The sequence below is a fragment of the Mastigoproctus giganteus genome, chromosome 7, assembly GCF_048544385.1.
Source record: "Mastigoproctus giganteus isolate SK-2022 chromosome 7, ASM4854438v1, whole genome shotgun sequence".
NCBI lineage: Eukaryota > Metazoa > Arthropoda > Arachnida > Uropygi > Thelyphonidae > Mastigoproctus > Mastigoproctus giganteus.
In genome coordinates this window covers 228947974-228969629 of record NC_143581.1, presented here as the reverse complement: position 1 = coordinate 228969629, position 21656 = coordinate 228947974, and the positions used below count along the sequence as shown (strand labels likewise).

The 21656-nt window shown below is 38.2% G+C and overlaps 1 protein-coding gene across 11 annotated transcripts in view; it reads right to left on the bottom strand.

Annotated features, from left to right (window-relative positions):
- LOC150083758 (uncharacterized) overlaps positions 1 to 21656 on the bottom strand; it is a 999111-nt gene that overhangs the window by 319069 nt on the left and 658386 nt on the right. For 10 of the 11 annotated variants that reach the window (XM_090377461.1, XM_090377460.1, XM_090377466.1 and 7 more), the window contains 2 exons: positions 17738 to 17782; positions 1230 to 1253 (listed from right to left, as the gene is read on the bottom strand). In XM_090377461.1, the coding sequence (XP_090233587.1) occupies positions 1230 to 1253; positions 17738 to 17782 (69 nt within the window). The remainder of the gene's footprint in view (positions 1 to 1229; positions 1254 to 17737; positions 17783 to 21656) is intronic. The other variant, XM_090377464.1, reaches the window with a different exon arrangement.

The following is a 21656-nucleotide window of genomic DNA, read 5'->3' as shown; positions in this document are numbered from 1 at the left end:
CGTGGATGTTTCTCGCTAATCCTTGTGCAGTATGTGTTATGCGCTTGTCATGGAAGGTTTCATCGTTTGCTTTTAATTTATATGCTTATAAATTGAATAAATTTATAAATTGATATGCTTACAAAAGTGATAAATCTACCATTTTGCAGTGTAAAACAGACTTTTTCGAGTGTGTGTTAATGGAAGAAAGTGACTTTATTGTGGACAAGTTCTTTCTAACCCGTACAAAAATATGGCTAAGAATAACAAGGGAAATGTGAAAAGCTCAAAGAAGGTGATGACATTAGCGAATAAAATTGAGTTATTAGATAAAATTTCTAATGGTGAAAGTGTCTCCTCAGTGGCAAAATATTATAAAATCAATGAGTCAACCGTACGATCAATCAAGAAAATCAGAAGAAAAAAATCCGCCGTAGTGTCCGTGAAAACGCGCTAATTGCTTCAAAATTTGCTCTGTAACTCGATGTTAAATTAGAAAAAAATGGAAAAAGCTTTAATTCTGTGGATAGAAGACCGAACTCAATATAAAATTCCGTTAAGTTCACTCATAATTTGTGAAAAGGCAAAACTCCTTTATCAACACTTTAGTGAAACTGGTGATAGCACTGGCAGGATAAGTTTTTTAGCTAGCAAAGGCGCTGGTTTGAAAGATTTGTTTGAAATTTCTAATAAATATTACATTTAATATTAAATTGTTTCTTATTTTCATTTCGATGCCATATGCTTGCATTTCACTATGTACATAGTCATATTATGAGGGTACAAATAATACATACAAAGACAAAATTTTAGACTAGTTTTTCTTATATTTCATACTTTGGAATGGAACCCCTTTATTACTATGGGAGCCATAACTCAGTATTCACGTTTTCGGTATTCCAGCATTTCTCAGGAACGTAACCCCTGCGAATAGCGGGGGTTTACTGTATATTACTTTATATATTATCATTCTTCATCTATATGCCTTTTCTCTGTTTCTTGAACTGTTGGTTCAACATTTGTTTCATCAAGTGTGGTGTGTGTGTGTGTGTGTGTGTGTGTGTGTGTGTGTGTGTGTGTGTGTGTGTGTGTGTGTGTGTGTGTGTGTGTGTGATGGAAAAATATCATATTAGTAATATATACAGCAGAGAAACTTTTTATATTGCAAATTGTTAATGGCAGAAAGTAAATTAAAATATCTTTACTGAACTTGATATAAGAAGAAATATGGAACAGAAATAGCAGCTCACCTGCTTTCGGTATCTGAGTGGTAACTATTTGGGGGAAAAAAACAAAGAAAAAATTCTTAGAACATATGTAGAACACATCAGAAACTTTATAAAAATAAGTTTAGGAAATTATTACTTGTGAAATGCAAAATACATTTTTGAATATTCCCCTTTAAGCTATGATTTGTAATGAATTTTTTTTGTGCTTATAGGAACAATAAAAATTCACTATAAATCCTCGTGTTTTTATATATCAAATATAAACTAGATCAGGGATTAACAACCAATCACACTGGTGCCAAAGAAGATTATCCATAATAACAGCAGAAGATTTCATTTAATCGTTCCAACAATTCTCCAAGGAGAATATGATCAACAATGATCATATTCTCCCAATTATAGTGGTGTACCCATTTTTTAAAAATAATATGAGCAGTCAAATTACGTGCAGAAACCCCTCCCCCCCCCTCCAAAATTTACAATATTTAGCACTGGCACCAGAGTGAACTCAGTACCCAAGTCTCTATAGCAGAGTAAACTTAACACACCACCTATGAAAGGTTGTCAACCCCCAAACTAAACTCTTCATTAATTATTCTATCCTGCATTTTGAAAAAAAAATTCACTAATGTTTTCTCAGAAATGGGTGTTTTTGAATCATTTTCTGATGCTGATTTCAAAAATGACTTCTATTTGTTTCCATCTCATCAGGTTTCTACTAAATCATGAAAGAAAATTTGATTTTTCAAAAATTTTTATTAATTTTGTAGAATTTGTGCATCAAAATTATAAAAAAAATAATTCTTTTACCAGACTTTTATATTTAAATGCATGGTGAAAAACACTATTAAAAAGGGCAGTGTGGTAAAAAAAAGTCCACTAAACACTCACTCCTCATTTTAAAAACTAATTTAAAAACTAATTTATGGGGTCAAATTTTCATTTCTTTGATTTTCTTGCAGATCCTTATACTTTACAGTTAGTTAGTTTGTTAGTTATTTGGTTTTTAGGAGCATTAGCAACTAAGGCCATACTGCTCTGGGATATGCGGTGGTGATAACCTGACCTTTCCGCATCCTCCGTATTTGGTGGTGACAGGCTTGAATCCCGGTCTAATCAAGAAGTGTATGCTACGCACTGCTGCTCCTTCCCACCTGGCTACGGAGGCGCCCCCTACTTTACAGTCCCTCTTCAGCAGCCAGCAATAGTCAGCCATCATGTTGACATTCCAACTCCCCTGGGTATCTCATCTGCATGTCTTTAACATCGTGGTGAAATCTCTGATCCTGTTTCTTCACTTCCTAGATTTTCTGGGAAGTAGTCGATGTGAGATTGCAAAAAATGTACCCTGACACTCATGTTGTAGCCCAGCTTCTTGAAGTTTGTCAACATATTTTCAACTATATTCTTGTAGTTTGGATCCTTGTTATTCCCCAATAAGTTCTCAACAACAGACCTGAAGCTAATTCACGCCTGATTTTCTATTTTATTCATAGTTCCCTCAAATTTCGGTCCTGCAGTTTGCCAATTTCAGGTCCAACTAAAGTACCTTGTTTTAGCTTCTCTTTAATTTACTATAAAAGTAGTACAAGCAAGGACCATCCTGAGGTAAAGCTTACACAAACTTTTTCGTCAAACTCAGTTTGATGTGCAAGGGGGATGGAAGGAGGCCAGTCCACTCTTTGGTCAGAACATTAGCATTAGTTGAGGCATATGATGCAAGAAACTAAGCTTATAGAGCTTCAGCCAAAAGAAAAAAAAAAAAAAAAACCCTTCCCATTTAACCTATCCGGTCATTCCAGAAAGTTTGTCTAATTCAGCCTTAACTTTATTTAAGCTTTCAACTTCCACAAAAACAACAGATGGAAGTCTGTTTCAGCAATCAACTACCTGCTGGCTAAAGGCAATCTTCTGTACATTTATTCTACAACTGTCTTTCCTCAATATCAATCTATGCCCCCTCAGGTACTAAATCTGAGCAAGTGGAAGTATTCCATCGGCACTAAGCCTGCGCAAACCATTCAAGGTCTTGTACACCTCAATCAGATCACCTCGCATGTGCCTAGTCTCCAGGGACGGAAGGTCTCACACTCAACCATCCCTTCATCCATTGCAGCAACATGCCCTTAATGCCAAACCACTCCAATTTGTAAAGCAGTCTTCCATGTTCAACAGTATCAAAAGCTTTATTGAAATACAAGTATATGATATCAAAATTATTTTTTGCATCCAGTTCCTTCGTGACCATATCATAGTATCCAAACAAACCTGGTCCGACAAGACTTCCCCTTAACAAACCCATGCTGCGTCTGAACTATTACTTCAGTCTTGTCTAGGTGATCCTGCTTCACTTCCATTATCATTATCATCATTATTTTCCACAGAACAGAAGTTAAACTAACAGGTGTATAATTATTTATTTAAGAAAAATCAAAGGAAGTGCATCCAGTTGACATTGATGGACAGTGCAATGCTGAGTCAGTTTGGTGTGACATAAGCACTGGGAAAGCAAAAATAAGAGTAGGAGTGTGTTATAGGCCTAATGACTCAAATGAGTACAACAAACAATTGTACAGGGAAATGGCGAGGGATGGTAAATCAGAATGTTTTATAAAGGGAGATTTTAACTTCCCACATATTGACTGGAACATGTGGGTTGGTTAGTCATACACTAGCAAGACTTTTGTGGATTGATTGGATGATTGTTTTCTGCAACAACATGTTTGAGAGGCAACCAGAGAGGGTAATACTCTTGATCTGGTTATTGGCAGTGATCATTCATGTATTAAGAATTTGCAGATAAAGGAACCACTAGGTGGCAGTTATCACAGTGTACTGATGTGTAATTTACTTAAAGATTTAATTACCATCAGAGGTAAAGGAAAGGGTTTTTGCTTCCATAAAGATGACTATAGTAGTCTCAGACAATTTTTAAATTCTGTATTGTGGGACCAACTGATAATGTTACCAACAGCAAATTCTAAGTGGGAAGCAATCAAGGAATTAATTGTGGAAGCTACTAAAAGTTTCGTACCTATTAAGAAATATTGTTCAAGGTTTAGACCTAAATGGTTGTCAAATGAACTATTGAGACTCGTCGCAGAGAAGAAAAATGCAATGGATGCATATAAATTATCAGGGAACACAGAAGCCCATGGCAGATATAAGCAAGTCTTTAATTAGGTCACAAAGGAGGTTAGGCAAGCGAAGACAGATTACAAGAAATCTTTGGCAAAGTATGCTAAGAAAAACAGAAAGGATTTATTTACTTATATAAACTTTAAAACGAAGGGGATGAATCAGATTGGTCCACTTGATATCGATGGTTCGACTGTTGATGATCCTGATCAGATAGCAAACAAACTGAATGAGTATTTTGCATCTACATTCACACATGAGGAATTATTAAGGTTTGAAAATGGCAGAAGGTTATCAAATTGTAGCAGGATACTTAATGATTTTCTAATAACTGAAAGCAAAGTGGAGGAGAAATTGTTGAAGTTAAACATAAGAAAAGCACCTGGGGTGGATGGGATCTATCCAGTTATATTAAAGGAGGCAGCAAAGCAACTAAGCAAACCCTTAGCCATAATTATGAGAGCATCCTTGGATCCTTGGATTCAGGGGAGGTCCCCACGGACTGGAGATGTGCAAATATATCCCCAATTCACAAAGGGGGATCGAAGGGTGACACGAGTAATTACAGACCAGTTAGTTTAACTTCTGTTCCGGGTAAAATAATGGAGTCACTGGTTAAGGATGCATTGCAGGATCATCTAGACAAAACTGCAGCAATAATTCAGACACAGCATGGGTTTGTTAAAGGAAAGTCTTGTCTGACAAATTTGATAGACTATTATGATGTGGTTACAAAGGAACTGGATGCAAAAAATAATTTTGATATCATATATTTGGATTTCAGGAAAGCTTTTGACACTGTTGCGCATGGAAGACTATTGTACAAATTGGAGCAGAATGGTATTAAGGGTAAGTTGCTACAATGAATAAAAGGATGGTTAAGTGGGAGAAGACAGAGGATGGTAATCAATGGGTGCTGCTCTTCGTGGACTAATGTTATCAGTGGAGTCTCACAGGGCTCGGTGTTAGGTCCACTGTTGTTTTGTATATTTATCAATGATATTGATGAAGGTATATGAGGCTTAATGTCGAAGTTTGCAGATCATACAAAGGTTGGCAGGGTTGTTAATGACAGTAATGGCAGTGTGCTACTGCAACAGGATCTAGATAATTTGGACAGATGGGCTAAGAAGTGGCAACTGAAGTTTAATCTTGACAAATGCAAAGTACTGCATATGGGTAGAAGTAACCCCAGAGAAACGTACCAACTGTGTGGTACTACACTTAAGGTGGTAGAAAATGAAAAAGACCTGGGAGTAATTGTGCAATCAGATATGAAGTTTTCTGAGCAATGCAGACAGGCTGCCATGGCAGGTCATGGGGTTTTGTCAATGATATATAGGAATTTTGCTAGCAGGGGGAAGGAGGTGATTGTCCCTCGGTATAAGGCAATGGTCAGGCCACGCCTTGAGTACTGCGTAACAGGTCTGGAGGCCTCATTTTAGGAAGGATGTAGATTTACTTGAGCGTGTACAGAGAAGGGCAACAAGATTGGTGAGGGGTTTGAAGGGATCCTCTTACCAAGAGAGGCTTAAGTTCTGCAAATTTCAGTGGCTGGAGACTAGGCACCTGCACGGTGATCTGACTGAGGTATATAAGGCCTTGAATGGGTTGAGCACGCTGAATTCTGATGGGATCCTTCCACTTGTTCAGATTAAGAACCTAAGGGGGCATAAATTCAAATTAAGAAAAGACAGATGTAGAATACATGTGCAGAAATTTGCATTTAGCCAGCGGGGGGATTTTTGCTGGAATAAACTTCCATCTATCATTGTGGAAGTTGACAGGTTAAATAAATTTGAGGAGGAACTGGACAGGCATTTGGAGGGAATGGTGTGATTTTTTTTTTTTTTTGGCTGATGCTGCATAAGCTCATACACTTGCTTTCTTGCATCACATGCCACTACTACTACTACTACTACAAAACATCAAAGGTAGATGTTGTTGGGATATCAGAGACATGGTGTCACACAGATATGACAGGACAAGAAGGTAGGAGGGGTTATGCTGTTACTAAACAAACACATAAAATCTAAGGAAGTGGATCCAATTGAAGTTGATGGACAATGTAGTGCTGAGTCTGTTTGGTGTAACATAAGTACTGGGAAAGGAAAAATGAGAGTAGGTGTGTGTTATAGGCTTAATGAATCTGATGAATATAATGAGCAATTGTGCAGAGAAACAGAGTGGGCCAGTAAATCAGAATGTCTTATTATGGGGGATTTTAACTTTCCAGATATTGACTGGAACTTGCGGGTTGGTCATTCACTCACTAGCAAGATTTTTTGGATTTATTGGATGACTGTTTTCTACAGCAGAATGTTCGAGAGGCAACTAGAGAGAGTAATACTCTTGATGATCTGATTATCAGCAGTGATTATTCATGTATTAAGAATTTGCAGATAAAGGAACCACTGGGTGATAGTGATAACAAAGTACTTATAGGGGAATTACTTAAAGATGTAACTACCATCAAGGCAAAAGAGAAGGGTTTTTGCTTTCGTAAAGGTGACTACAGGGGTCTCAGACAGTTTTTAAATTCTGTACAGTGAGATCAACTGTTGATGTTACCAATGGTGAATTCTAAATGGGAAGCCTTCATGGACTTAATCTTGGAGGCTAGTAGGCTTTTCATTCAAACTAAGAATTACTGTTCAAGGTTCAGGCCTAAATGGATGTTAGATGAATTAATGAGGGTCGTGCCAGAAAAGAAAAATGTATGGCAAGCATATAAATTATCAGGTGACACAGAAGCCTATGGCAGATATAAGCTTGTCTCTAATCAAGTCACAAAGGAGGCAGGCAAAGGCAGAGTACTGGAAATCTTTGGCAAAGGATGCAAAGAAAAACTGCAACAAGTTCTTTAATTAAGTAAACTCTAGAAGGAAAGGGATGAATCAGATATGACCATTTAACACAGATTGGTTTTAATATTGATAATCATTCTCAGCTAGCTGATAAACTGAATGAGTATTTTGCATCTATATTCACACATGAGGAGTTATTCAATGAGGGGAATGCCAGAAGTTTATGAAACTCTAACAGGGAGCTAAGTAATTTTGTAATAACTGAGAACAAAGTGGAGGAGAAACTGTTGAAGTTAAACAAAAGGAAGGCACCTGGGGTGGATGGAATCTATCCAGTTATATTAAAGGAGGCAGCAATGGAAGTAAGCAAACTCTTAGCCATAATTATGAGAGCTTCGTTGGGCTCAGGGGGGGTCCCCATGGACTGGAGGTGTGCAAATGTATCACCAATTCACAAAGGGGCTGCTTCAAAAGGTGACACAAGTAACTATAGACCTGTTAGTTTAACTTGTTTTCGGGTAAAATAATGGAGTCACTGGTCAAAGAAGCATTGCAGGATCATCTAGGCAAGACTGCAGTAATAATTAAGACACAGCATGGGTTTGTTAAAGGGAGGTCTTGTCTGTCCAATTTGATCGGATACTATGATGTAGTCACAAAGGAACTGAGTGTCAAAAATCATTTTGATATCATATACTTGGATTTCAGCAAAGCTTTTGATACTGTTGCACAGGGAAGGCTGCTGTACAAATTGGAGAGTTATAGCATTAAGGGTAAGTTGCTACAATGGATAAAGGGATGGTTGAGTTAGAGATGTTGTTGTTGGAGGTTTTACGGCGCAACAGCAGCTAAAGGCTATTATGCGCCAAACAATAGTAGGAGTTACCAGGTGTCGTTAAAGGTGAGATGTGTATTTTGTGGGATTTAAACACTATATTCTGTCGTAGCATTTTATCTTTTTTAGAAAAGTGAAAACTGCATCAATGTCAGATGTGTCATCTAAAATTTGTTGCAAAGTAGGTATGATTTGGGCTGCATGGCTTGATAAGAATGTGGTTTGCCATTATAGAGAGGGCAGTCAACTATGATATGCTGGACTGTGATTTGCGCTTCGCAGTTCGGAAAGAAAGGCGGATCTGAAGAAGAAAGAAGATAAAGGTGAGTAAGGTGTGTATGTCCTATTCGAAGTCTTGCAAGCATGATTTCTTCCTTTCGGTTCAAGCAGAAGCTAGATGGCCAAGATTGGAGATTCGGTTTAATCTGAAGGAGTTTGTTGCCTCTTGGTTTTGCCCGATGGTTTGCCAGTGATCCCTACTTCACTTTGTTATATGACTCTTATAGTCGGTGAAAGGGATTTTGAAAGATGTGTCAACTGGTTCCATAGGAGATTTGGCTGTGTGGTCAGCACTCTCATTGCCAGGTATGCCAATATGGCTAGCGACCCAACAAAATTTTACTACTTTCATGTCCTTAGCCAGGCCAGCCAGCAAGTTATGAATATTCAAGTAGGTAATTGATATGTTTTCTTGGTTGCTGTAAACTGAGAAGGGCACTGAGGGAGTTGGTAAAAATAACGCTATGGGTAAACTGATGCAATTTTATAGTTTCCAGGGCCATTTGTATGGCATGTAGCTCAGCAGTAAAGATGTTGCATTCTAAAGGTAACTGACTGGAGATTGTGGATGATGAAAGAAGAACAGCAGCACCAACATGATGGTCAGTTTTGGAGCCATCAGTGTATATCTGAGTATAAGATTCATATTTTTCAATTAGAGATTTGTTAACTGTTTTATATTCTGTGGAGAAAGAGTACTTTTCCCCCATTCTTTCAGGGACAGATCACATGCTGCAGGACAGAGAGCCCATGGAGGAGCAGTGAAACTAGTTGTGGCTATTTTAGAAAGGTTTAGCTACCAATTTTCGAGTAATGAGCGAAGACATATGCTAGCAGGTCGATTCATTGATGGATAAATGGCATACAAGTTCTCCCAATCTGGGGTAAATAAATGTTTCCACGCTGGATGAAGGGGTTGACTTTTGATTTTGACAGCATAATTTAACGATAAAATTTGTCTTCGTAGAGAGAGTGGAGGATCATGAGCTTCAGCGTAAAGGCTCTGGACTGGAGATGTGCAGTAGGCTCCAAGAGCAGTGCGCAGGCCACTGTGGTGAATAGGGTCCAAAAACCTTAAGATGCTGGGTCTAGAAAAGTTGTAAACTGGAGATCCATAGTTTAATTGTGATCTTACGATAGCGTGATATAAATGAAGAATTGTATGATGGTCAGCACTTTATGATGTAGGTGATAATACTCTGAATATGTTTAATTTCTTGAAACAGGTAATTCTAAGTTGTTTGATATGGTCATTAAAGTTAAATTTTTTATCTAAAGTTAAGCCAAGAAATCGGATAGTAGGCGCAACAGGTATGTTGTAGTTGCCCAGCTTCAGAATTGGGTCAGGATGGAGATTACATCTTCTACAGAAATGAACTGCAACAGTTTTTTCAGGTGATATGCAAAAACCGTTATCTGCAGCCCACATTGTAATCTTATTAAGAGCTCAATCATTCTCATGTTCTGGGAGTGACAAGATATACTAAAATCATCTGCATATAGAGTAGTAAACACAATGGGTGGAATGATCTTTGATACAGAGTTGATTTTTATAACGAATAGCATGGCACTTAAAACTGAACCCTGTGGAACACCTTCTTCTTGGATGAAGTTATGAGAGAGGGTGGATTGAATGCACACCTGGAATGACTGCTGTTTCAGAAAGTTCTGTATGAACTGTGGCATATTGCCCCTGAAACCTAGAGTATAGAGATCATGAAGAATTCCATATCGCCAAGCTGTATCAAAAGCTTTCTCAATATCTAAATAAACTGTAGTCAGATATTCTTTCCTTACGAAACCATTGCGAATCTGGTTTTCCATTTGAGTCAAGAGGTCTAAAGTTGATCTACCTGTATGAAATCCACACTGTGAAGGACTGATAAGGTTATATTTGTTCAGCAACCAAGTGAGACAAGAGTTTACCATTTTTTCCATTATTCTGCCCATACAGCTGGTGAGGGCAATAGGCTGGTAATGACATGGATTCATTGAGTCTTTGCCAGGTTTTAATAATGCTATGACATATGCATGTCTCCATATATCGGGGAAAGCATTTTCTGTAAAAATTCGGTTATACAGAAGAAGTAAGATGCAAAGCGACTCTTCACTCAGCTCTTTTAACATGGAATAGTGAACTCCATCAGGTCCAGCAGCACCAGGTCTTGGCCTGTTAAGAACAAGCCTTATTTCAATTATGGTAAAGGGACAGTTGTATGATTGATGATGGTTAGTGCCAAAATTTAACTTCTGTTTTTCAGCAAGGGACTTTAATTTCTGGAATTCTGGTGAGTATGAGGATACGGCAGAGGTTTGAGAAAAGGACTCACCGAGAGTGTTAGCTATGTCCTGAGGCAGTGAAACGTCATTACCATTTACATTCAGTATTGACAGATGTGAAGAAGGATATTTGTTATACATTTTCCTAATATTTTTCCAAATGGCTTGTGTTTTGGTGGTCCTCGTAATCGTGGAAGCGAAACGTTCCCAGGATTCTCTTTTGCTTTTAGCAGTGGTAGGATTCTTGCAAAAGTTATTCCAGGCTTTATTTTTCTCTCGTTTGGCTTGGTTGCATTCGTTGCTACACCAAGGTTTTAGTTTTATTCATTGACTTATGGAAACTCTTGGTTTTGCTGCTTCTGTGGCCTGCAGTATTTGGTTTGTTATGTAATCAACAGCATCATTTATTGACACATTTTTGACAACTGTTTTTTCTAGGATTGCTAGCTGCTTGTTTGTTTGTTTGTTATTTGGTTTTTAGGAGCATTAGCAACTAAGATCACATTGCTCCGGGATATGCGGTGGTCATTCTCTGACCTTTCCGCATCCTCCATATTTGGTGGTGACGGGCTCGAACCCCGGTCTAATCAAGAAGCATGTGCTACGCACTGCTGCTTCCCACCTGACTACGGACGCGCCTTTGCTAGCTGCCTGTATTTTTCCCAATCAGCTTTTGCAAAGTTCCATTTGGCTGTCTGATTACGGCAGGGTGGTAAATTTGCTTCTATGTGACAGACTATTCGGTAGTGGTCACTACCCAGTAAACTATCATGAACAGACCATTCAAACAGAGGCGGGTGAGCATATGGAGAGGTCAATTGCTGAGCTGGACCCAGAAGGCAGGTGAAAATAAGTGGGTAGTCCAGTATTCAGTAGGGTCAGGTTTAATTTATTAAGAAACATTTCTAATATTTTTCCCAGTTTATCATACATCTTATCACCCCATAAAGGATTATGTGCGTTAAAATCGCCCATGATGCAAAGGTGGGGGGGTAGCTTAGATACAAGGGTTAGAAGATCACTGTACGAGATGTCTTCGTTAGAAGGAAGATATAGAGAGACAACGGTAAGAGCAAAATGAAAGGATATTCGAACTTCAAGATTTGTTTGTAGCATTAATGGTCAGGAAGGGATATTGGAGCTGACTACAACTGCTACCCCTCCATGAACCGAATTGGTTACATGAGCAACTCGATCTTTTCTGTAGGTAACGTGATGTTTAAGGAGGTAGTAGCAGAAGCAGTTAAATTAGATTCTTGAAGGCAAAAGGCAACTGGGTTATACTGAGGAAGGAGAGATCCCGAATGTCATTACAATTACTGCGATATCCTCTACAATTCCATTGAAGGAAACTAAACTGGGCATTATTTGGTTGTAGTGGGGTCCTCAGTTTCTGTCCGAGGAGCTGTTGGCTTATGATGAACAGATTTTCTTTTTGGAAAGTACGGTCTTTCTGTCTCCATCTCTTCCTGAGGGAAGAGGTCGAGAACTGGTTCTTTGTGGTTAGTGTTTTCTTCCATTTCTGTTGAGTCAGCTTTAGTAGGATTGTCCCTTTCTGAGTACTTTGTGTTATCATTAGTATGCGGAACAGTGATTGGTGTATTAATAGCCCTGCTTGTCTTGGATGGTTTGCTAGATAAAGGCACAGCTGCCAAAATTGACCAAGCCCAGTCTGACATTGATGTGTTTGGAGGAAGTGTAACTTCTGTTTGAGTACCAGTCGTTGATACTCTTTGCACAGTACTGCTTACTGCAGTTGGCTTTTTAACTACTTGAGCGAAAGTGGGTCGCATGTTGAATTAAGCCTGTACCGACTTTTTTGCTTCTTGGTATGTGATGTTTTGTTTGGCTTTGACCAGTTGAATGTTTTTTTTTTCTTTTTTCCAAAGAGGAATAGGCAGTATCTCTGGAATAGGCAGTATGTGTGCCATTACAATTTGAGCACTTGTGCTGTTCTGATTTACATTCTGAGTGAATGTGCTTGCGTGACCCACAATTTGCACAAGTGGCTAAACCTCTGCACACGTTTTGGGAATGCCCAAATTTTTGGCATTTAAAACAGTGTGTTGGGTTAGAAACATACAGTTTTATTTGGCAATTCAGATATCCTGCTTTGATGGATGTTGGAGTTTTCGGGCTATCAAATGTTAATATTATATTCCGAGTCGGAACGACTCGGAATATAATATTAACAAAACGAGAGCATTATAATACTACAAAACGAGAGCATTGTCTCGTTTTGTATATATGCATTTCACATCCACAATTCCTTGGTCTTGTAATTCATTTTTCAGCTCTTCTTCTGAGAGGTTTATAAGGTCCCACTACACTATCACACCCCTAGAGGTGTTTAGAGTAGCATGAGGGGAAACAGTGATGGATAATCCTTCAAAGGATGTTAGTGTTTGGAGCCGTTGTGATTGTCGTTCGTCTGAGACCTCAACTAGCAGGTCACCAGATCTAAGACACCTGGTTGTTTTAGGCAATCCTATTAGATTTTCTAGGTGTTTCTGTATTTTAAAAGGTGAGAGACCATCTAGAGACTGTTCTTGAGTAGAGTGCAATACAAGATGCATTGGAGCTCTTCTCTTAATAGTATCAGTTTTTTGTCTTTTGGCACTGCATGAGTTAAGAGTCTTCTATCTCATGAGTATCCATGTTAGGATCCTTAGGTCCTGTAGAGGAGATCGTTTTGCTCCTTTTCACCCTGGAAAGATAACTTTTCTTTCCACATTACCAGCTCTGCCACAGGGAGGCAGGAGCAGTGCCACAAGGGTAACCAAGCAGTTGAGTTAGTTCGGTTAGTACTGTTAAAGAAAACAGAAAGGTGAGTTTCCTCTCTGGAACTCTACCTAGTTCTTGTAGTGCAGAAGTTACACAATACAACTAAATAATTTAAAAGTATTTAAAACCAAAAGAAAACTATTCGCTTTGTATACGCAGTATAGAGCTCACTTGGAATCGCCTGGTTACAATAATAATTGCTTGGCACCCAGGGCCGAGTTGGAGATGACACAGAGTGGTAATCAATGGACACTGCTCTTCGTGGACAAATGTTATTATTGGAGGTTGAAGTTCAGTGCTAGGCCCATTGTTTGTGTATTCATCAATGATATTGATGAAGGTATATCAGAATTAATGTCCAAGTTTGCAGATGTTACAATGGTTGGCAGGATCGTTGATGACAGTAAAGACAGTATGTTACTCCAACTGGTTCTAGATAAGTAGGGAAAATGGGCTGAGAAGTGGCAACTGAAGTTTAACATTGAAAAATGCAAAGTACTGCATATGGGTTGCAGTAACCCAAGAAAAATGTATCAACTGTGTGGTACTACACTCAGTGAAGCAGAAAGTGAAAAAGACCTGGGGTAATTGTGCAGTCAAATATGAAGTTCGCTGAGCAGTGCAGATGAGCTGCCAGGGCTGGTCATGGAGTCTTGTCAATGATATATAGGAATTTTGCTAGCAGTGACAGGGAGGTGATTATCCCGTTGTACTGGCCGCCATAGCCTAGTAGTCAGGCACGTGGGTGCATAAGTACATGTGTTTTGAGTGGCCCGGGTTCAAGCCCGTGACTGCTAAATACGGTGCTGTTTCTTGTATTCTGTCTATCTTGTGAACTCTTCTGACCGTTTGGTCGTCCCGGAGTATAAACAGAAATAGATCCCGTTGTACAACACAATTGTCAAGCCACACCTGGAGTACTGTGTACCAGTATGGAGACCTCATTTTAGAAAGGATGTAGATTTGCTAGAATGAGTACAAAGAAGTACAACAAGATTGGTCAGGGGAACAAAGGGTTACTCTTACCAAGAAAGGCTTAAGTTCTGCAAATTGCAGCACCTGGAGAGTAGGCACCCACAAGGTGATCTGAAAGAGGTGTATAAGCAAGAGGGCTGGCTGAATACTGATGGGATTCTTCCTCTTGCTCAGATTAAGACCCTGAGAGGGCACAGATTCAGATTGAAAAAAGACAGTTGCAGAGATGGGCAGAAATTTGCCTTTAGCCAGCAGGTGGTTGATTGGTGGAACAGACTTCCATCTTTTGTTGTGGAAGTTGGTTGATAGCCTAAATAAATTTAAGGCTAAGCTGGACAGGCATTTGGAACGAATGGAGGGGTGAAATGGCAGTGTTTTGTTTTTTTTTTTTTGGCTGCTGCTGCATAAGCTTGCTTTCTTGCATCGTATGCTTCTACTAATGCTAATGTTTTCTATCAAAATATGAAAGTGTCTGAAAAATGGGAGAGTGGATTTGCACTTATATAACAAGTGCTATAATAAGAATCTACACTGTGCTATTATCATCTTTGAGATATCACAGTCTTTCTGCTTGGATGGATTCACATTTGATGGCTGGAGGTATATAGCTTTTCTAACATTGTATACATCCAAATTTTAGGGACAGAGATTCTACTATTTGGAAGTCCTGGATTGCCTTCACAGTTATGATGAGAGATGGCAGTCTCTCTCAAAGTGGTTTAAATTGCAGCCCTTTGCTACTACTGATGCTTTTCTTGCCTCCAGTCTTATTTCTTGCAAAAGAACAGTATACTGTTGCTATACTTATCTTTGCTGACACTCAGATTTCTCTCTCTCTCTCAATAAGTACACAACAAATACTGTTTCTCTGCATCTAAAAATCTGAGTTTTCCCTTTTGCTTTTGACACTACTTTTCTTCTATACACTCTGTACAAACCAGAAATTTGTCCTATCATGGAATATCGTTCCCAAATCTGGGGTGGTGCTGCCAAAACCTCTCTCACACTTCTAAATGTCATTCAAAAGAGGGGGAGTCAGGTTAATTAATGTCCCATCTCTTACAAAGTCTATCCACATGTTCTGTTTCTGCATGTCTTTACTATAGATACTTTCACGGGTACTGTTCTTCTGAATTGGCATCTGCAATTTGCCCCCGCTCTCTTCCAAACTAGCCTGAACACAGGCTGCACATATCCCAACATTCCACATTTATCCCTTCAACTTCTGTTTTCGAGAACAACCTTCTTGCTCTCCTCTGTTACTGATGTATTGGTAACTGAGAAGATCATTGTTTATTGGCTTCTTCATATTTGATTGGCTAGGATTTTGGATAAGGTCAAAATGGCAAGCAGAGAACCTAGGTGCTATTTTCCTATTTACAATCAGTGTTATGGGCAAGCCCTCCTTATTAAACTTTTTTTTAACTGCAGATGGAAGAGAAGAGGGGAGGGGAGGGGATGGGAGGGAGAGTCTGGTATCCTACCTTCTAATATGTCAGTACATTTATCTGAATATCAAATTCTTTGTACAAAATTTCTCTAACTAACCTCCCCAATTCAGCAGAGCGTTCCTTTCCAAGATAGCCAGAATAATTATAACATCTTTTTCACGGTTTCATTCTTCCATTATGCAAAACAAATTATCTGCACTATAATTGAATAATCTCATTTCTTAAAATAATTAATGTTACATCAATGTCTCTGCACTTTTTTAACCATTTTAATATGGTTACCACAGCTAAAATGTCTCAGACTATTTTGTAATATTTTAAATTTTCCGTTCATAATTTTTTCTATTATTAATACATTTCCTTTTTTAAGTTGATGTAGGCGTTATATTTATTTGAGGTACTAGTGAATATAAAATTTTTGTGAAGTTATGTAAATAAATAAGAAATTTCTTTAGATTGCAAGACATTTTTATTTGTATTTGTGTAAATTTTCTTAAGCTTCAGAATGCATGAAAAATAAGACAGTACAAAAACGTTTTTCAGACCACACAAATCCATGGGTTGAAAAAAAGACTTCAAAGAATCACACAAATATCACCCATACCCTTCCTACACAATATCATAAGTTAAGCCGAACCCGATCCAGAAGCATATTGTGCGAATGCAAATCAAAGAACATCTAAAGAAGCAATACATAAAATTTCTGTGTATATATATATATATATATATATATATATATATATTATGTGAGGTAAAAGTTAGGCAAAAGTAATAAAAATAAATAATTATGGCTATGTAGCTATCATTAGAGGCAGCAAATGCACATCCTCCACATGATGCCTAATAATATCTGATAGTTAAAATAAATATGATATTTAAAATAAAAACATCAGCCAGTAGTACGGCAATAATACAGAGCGAAACGAAACGCAAAATAATATAAAATAAACAAACAGGGAAGGGAAATATATATATATATATATATATATATATACACACTTAACTTATTTATACTTTATTACTTTTTAAAATTTGGTACTACTTTGGAGCATCAGGTTTGTAGTGACCCCAATTTAAATCTAATTATCATTAGACATAATTCCAATATATATATATATATATTATGAGGGGGTATCGAAAAGTTCGTACCCTACCTAGAGAAAACATCAGTAGGCAGATGCCGTTTTTAACATAAGTTGTCTACATATTCAATAACTAACATGTGAAATTTCATTCCCATAGGTGATCATACACCAGAGGTGGAGCTCAGAATCTGAGGAATCTAAGGTTGACAAAGTGGAGTATCGAGCAGTGATCAAGTTCCTGAATTTGCAGGGTGAGGAAGCTCAGGAAATTGACGAAGAAATGAAAGCTGTGTATGGGCAGAATTTTCCATCCTATGACACTGTAAAAAAGTGGAAAAGGGAGTTCCAGTGCAGTAGTTCAAGTACCTTTGACAAGCCAAGAGAAGGAAGGCAGGGAATTAGTTATAGGTCTGCCCACAGCATTTTACATGACCATCAGCACATGTCTAAAGTCTCCGCATGATGGGTTTCAAGATTGCTGACGCCTTTGCAGAAGCAATGTTCTGGCCAACTGTTGGATTTGTGTAATGCGGATGTTGAGAACTTTTGACTGACCTAGCACCATCAGACTTCGTGTTTCAAGAAATGAAGAAACAATTGCGTGGATGCCGTTTTGATTCATCTCAGGAAGTCATCAATGAAGTGGAATCGTGGTTTCAGCCAAAAAGTGCGAACTTCTAGGATCAAGATATTGAACAACTAGATGGGAGCAACATGTTACTATACATGGAGAGTACACAGAAAAGGATTAACATTCATGTGAAGTTTCACCTTTCTAGGGCTATTATTTCTAGGTAAGGGTATGAACTTTTTGATACTCTCTCTTATATAAAAAAGTAAGAAATTACACTACATGCTCAGAGATGAACTCTAAGAAAACAAGAATGATACACACCAAATCACCTTTCTCTCCCCTTTCGCCTTTGCTTCCCATTCTACCCTATGTAAAAAACAAAAAAAAAAAAAAAAAAAAAAAAATCAATTAAGACAGCAAGATAAAGATTTTTCATCAAAAAATGAACTAAAGCTGTAATTTTTGTAGGATAACTTAAATCTAATAACACAATTACTTTTTATTAGTAGCATATCCTTGATCCAGCTCCCTCTTTTTTTTTTTTTTTTTTTTTATAGTGACCCCAAACATGAACAGTATTAGTAGTGGCAAAAGATTATGATGCAAGGAAGCAAGTTTATACAGAATACAGCATTGAGGGGGAGGGGGAGCTCCTCTGTACATTCCCTCTAACAATTTATCCAATTATTCCTTAAATTTATTCAAACTTCCCATTTCCATAACATTACATGGAAGCTTGTCCCAACAATCAACTACCCGCTGGCAGAAAGCAAGTTTCTAAATTTCAACCATCTTTCCGCAATTTCAAGTTATGTCCCCTTTTGTGTTGCTGAGAAAAATAAGGATGCCATCAGAATTTAGTTAGCTCGATTCATTTAAAGCCATAAACATTTCCATTAGGTCTCCTTGTAGTTGCCGCATATCCAATTTGCAGAAGTGATCTGTAGTGGTAAGAGCATCCATTTGCATTCCTGACTAATATCACTGCTCTTCTCTGCACCTGTTCCAACAGATCCACGTCCTTCCTGAATGAGGCTTCCAGGCATGCATGTATGGTATGGGTGTTTAATGGCACACAAGCTGCTGTGGCTATAGTGCACTTTCCAAACATGTATGCAGAACTCAAAGTGCAGCCTAACCGATTAATCACCTCTTTGTCCCTGATAGCAAAATTGCTAAGAGAAGGCAGACAGAGCCATCCTAGCAGCTCACAGGGCTCTGTCTGCCTTCTCTGAGCTATCTGCATTGTTCAGAGAACTTCGTGTCTGATTGTATTATTATCCTTCCCACCCCTTGGTCTATTTTCATCCTCTGCTACTACCCAAATGATATGTTATTCTGGGATTATCGTTACCCATAGGCAATGGGTAACGATAATTTTTTTTTTTTTTTTTTTAATTGGTTTTAAAAAATTGGTCAATTTTTCTAGGTCTTGTTGTAGTAGTAGGCCTTGATTTCTGTCAATAACCATCCTGCCAATTGTTTGTATTATCGTGTAAACTTAGAAATTAAGCCAGATGGATTGGACTACATACAAATTAGTGCAAACACATCATATACAGTTAAAATCAGAATTAGCAAATTTTTACAAAGGCGACATCGTTTAAATTAAATCTCATATTGTGAATATCTTCACAATGAGTAGCCATGATATTGCACTACTTCGAATAAGTAATGCTTCACCAAAGGCGAAGACTGTTGTTACTTATTCTCAGCGGATGCCACCACCTCTCTTCTCCTTTGGTGAAGCGTTACTTATTCGAAGTAGTGCAATATCATGACAATTCGTGAAGGTATTCACAATATGAGATATAAATTAAACAATGGCACCTTTGCAAAAATTTGCTAATTCAGAGTTTACCAGTGTACTAATATGATGTGTTTGCACTAACTTGTATGTAGTCTAATTCTCTTGCAGCCTGAGGCATAAGCCCTTGATGCATCTTAGCCTGATGGATTGATATTCATATTCATCAATATCAATCTATTAATCCAGGAGATGGCAGAGAGTGGTAATAAATGGACACTGCTCTACGTGGACTAATGTTATTAGTGGAGTCCCCCAGGATTCGGTGCTGGGCCCATTGTTGTTTTGTGTATTTATCAATGATATCGATGAAGGTATATCAGGCTTAATGTCCAAGATATTCATCAATATCAATTCTTCTCTCTTTATTCACAGCAATAATCTGTCCCCTAATGCTACACTGCTCCAGTTGGTACAGCAGTCATTCATGCAGAACAGTATCAAAAGCATTACTGAAATCTAAGTATATGAGGCCAAACTTATTTTTTGCATCCAGTTCCTTTGTTACAGCACCACAGTAGCTAATCAATTGGTCAAGAAAGATTTCCCCCTTAAAATACACGTTGTGATTTGTCATTATAACTGCATTCCTGTCAAGAAGATCCTATATTACCTCTATGAATAATGAGTGAACTATTTTTTTGGAAAAGAAGACAGACTAACAGCCTTTTCTTAATCACTTCACCATTTAATCTCTTCTTATGAATAGGGAAGACGTTTGCTCAATCTGTAGGGACTTTCCCTGAATCCAAGGATATTTCCTCATTAATTAAGCTGATTACTCTCTCTTTTGAATAGAACCTAAATCAACATAAGAAAAAGACAGAAGTATGGCATTCACATCCATGGAAAAATGGCAATGCCTGTGAAACAATAGGAAACACAAGGTTGTGGATGATTTGAATCACCCTAGATAATTATGTCATATTGCTTAATAGCAGCTTGGACATATCTGATCTGCAGAGGAAACCTCCATAATATACAGAACTAATTATGCCTTGTGAGGTTTTTACAGATCCCATGGTGAAACCAAATATTCCTTATATATACTGAGGGTAAACTGTAAAACAGTTTTTCACAAATATATTGGTGATGCTTTAGGAGACATCTGGATCTTAAATATGAAAAAGGCCCTGAGATGATGGACCTATCGAGTTATACTGAACGAGGCAGCGAGGGAAGTAAGCAAACTCTTAGCCATAATTATCAGAGAATCCTTAGATTCAGGGCAGGTCCTCATGGACTGGAGATGTGCAAATGTAGCCCAAATTCACAAAGGGGGATCAAAGGGTAAAACAAATAATTATAGACTTGTTAGTTTAACTTCTATTCTGGAGAAAGTAATGGAGTCACCAGGTTAAAGAAGCGTTGCAGGATCAAATAAGCAAGGCTGCAGTAATAGTTCAGAAAAAGAATGGGTTTGTTAAGGGGAGGTCTTGTCTGACCAATTTGATTGGATACTATGTCGTCACAAAGGAACTGGATGCAAAAAACAATTTCAATATTAGCATTAGCATTAGTAGAGGCATTTTATGCAAGAAAGCAAGCTTATGCAGCATCAGCCAAAAAAAAAAAAAAAAACCACTTCACCCCTCTGTTTGTTCGAAATACCTGTCCAGCTGAGCCTTAAACTTATTTAGGCTATCAACTTCCATGACAAGGGATGGAAGTCTGTTCCACCAACCAACCACCCGCTGGCTAAAGGCAAACTTCCGCACGTCTATCCTACATCTGTCTTTCCTCAAATTGAATTTATGCCCTCTCAGGTGATTATTCTGAGAAGAAGGAAGACTCCCATCACCATTGAGCATGCTCAAACCATTGAAGGCGTTTATACACCTCTATCAGATCACCTCGCTGGTGCCTAGTCTCCAGACACTGTAATTTGCAAAACTTAAGCCTTTCTTCGTAAGAGCACCCCTTTGTTCCATTCACTAATCTTGTTGCCCTTCTCTGTGCTCATTCCAGTAGCTCTACATCCTTCTTGAAATGAGGCCTCCAGACCTGTATACAGTACTCTAGGTGTGGACTGACCATTGCCTTATACAAGGGAATAATCACCTCCTTATCCCTGCTAGAAAAATTCCTATATATCATTGACAAAACACCATGAGCTACTCTTGCAGCCTGTCTGCACTGCTCAGAGAACTTCATATCTGCCTGCACAACCACCCCCCAGGACCCTTTCATTCTCTACCACTGTCAGTGTAGTACCACAGATTTGATACGTTGCTCTGGGGTGGCTGTTTCCCAAATGTAGTACTTTACATTTGTCAATGTTAAACTTCATTTGCCACCTCTCAGCCCATCTGCTCAACCTTTCCAGATCCTGTTGCAGCAGCATAGTGTCAGTAGTGTCCTTGACAACCCTGCCAACCTTCGTATCGTCTGCAAACTTGGACATTAAGCTTGATATAATATCATCAATATCAT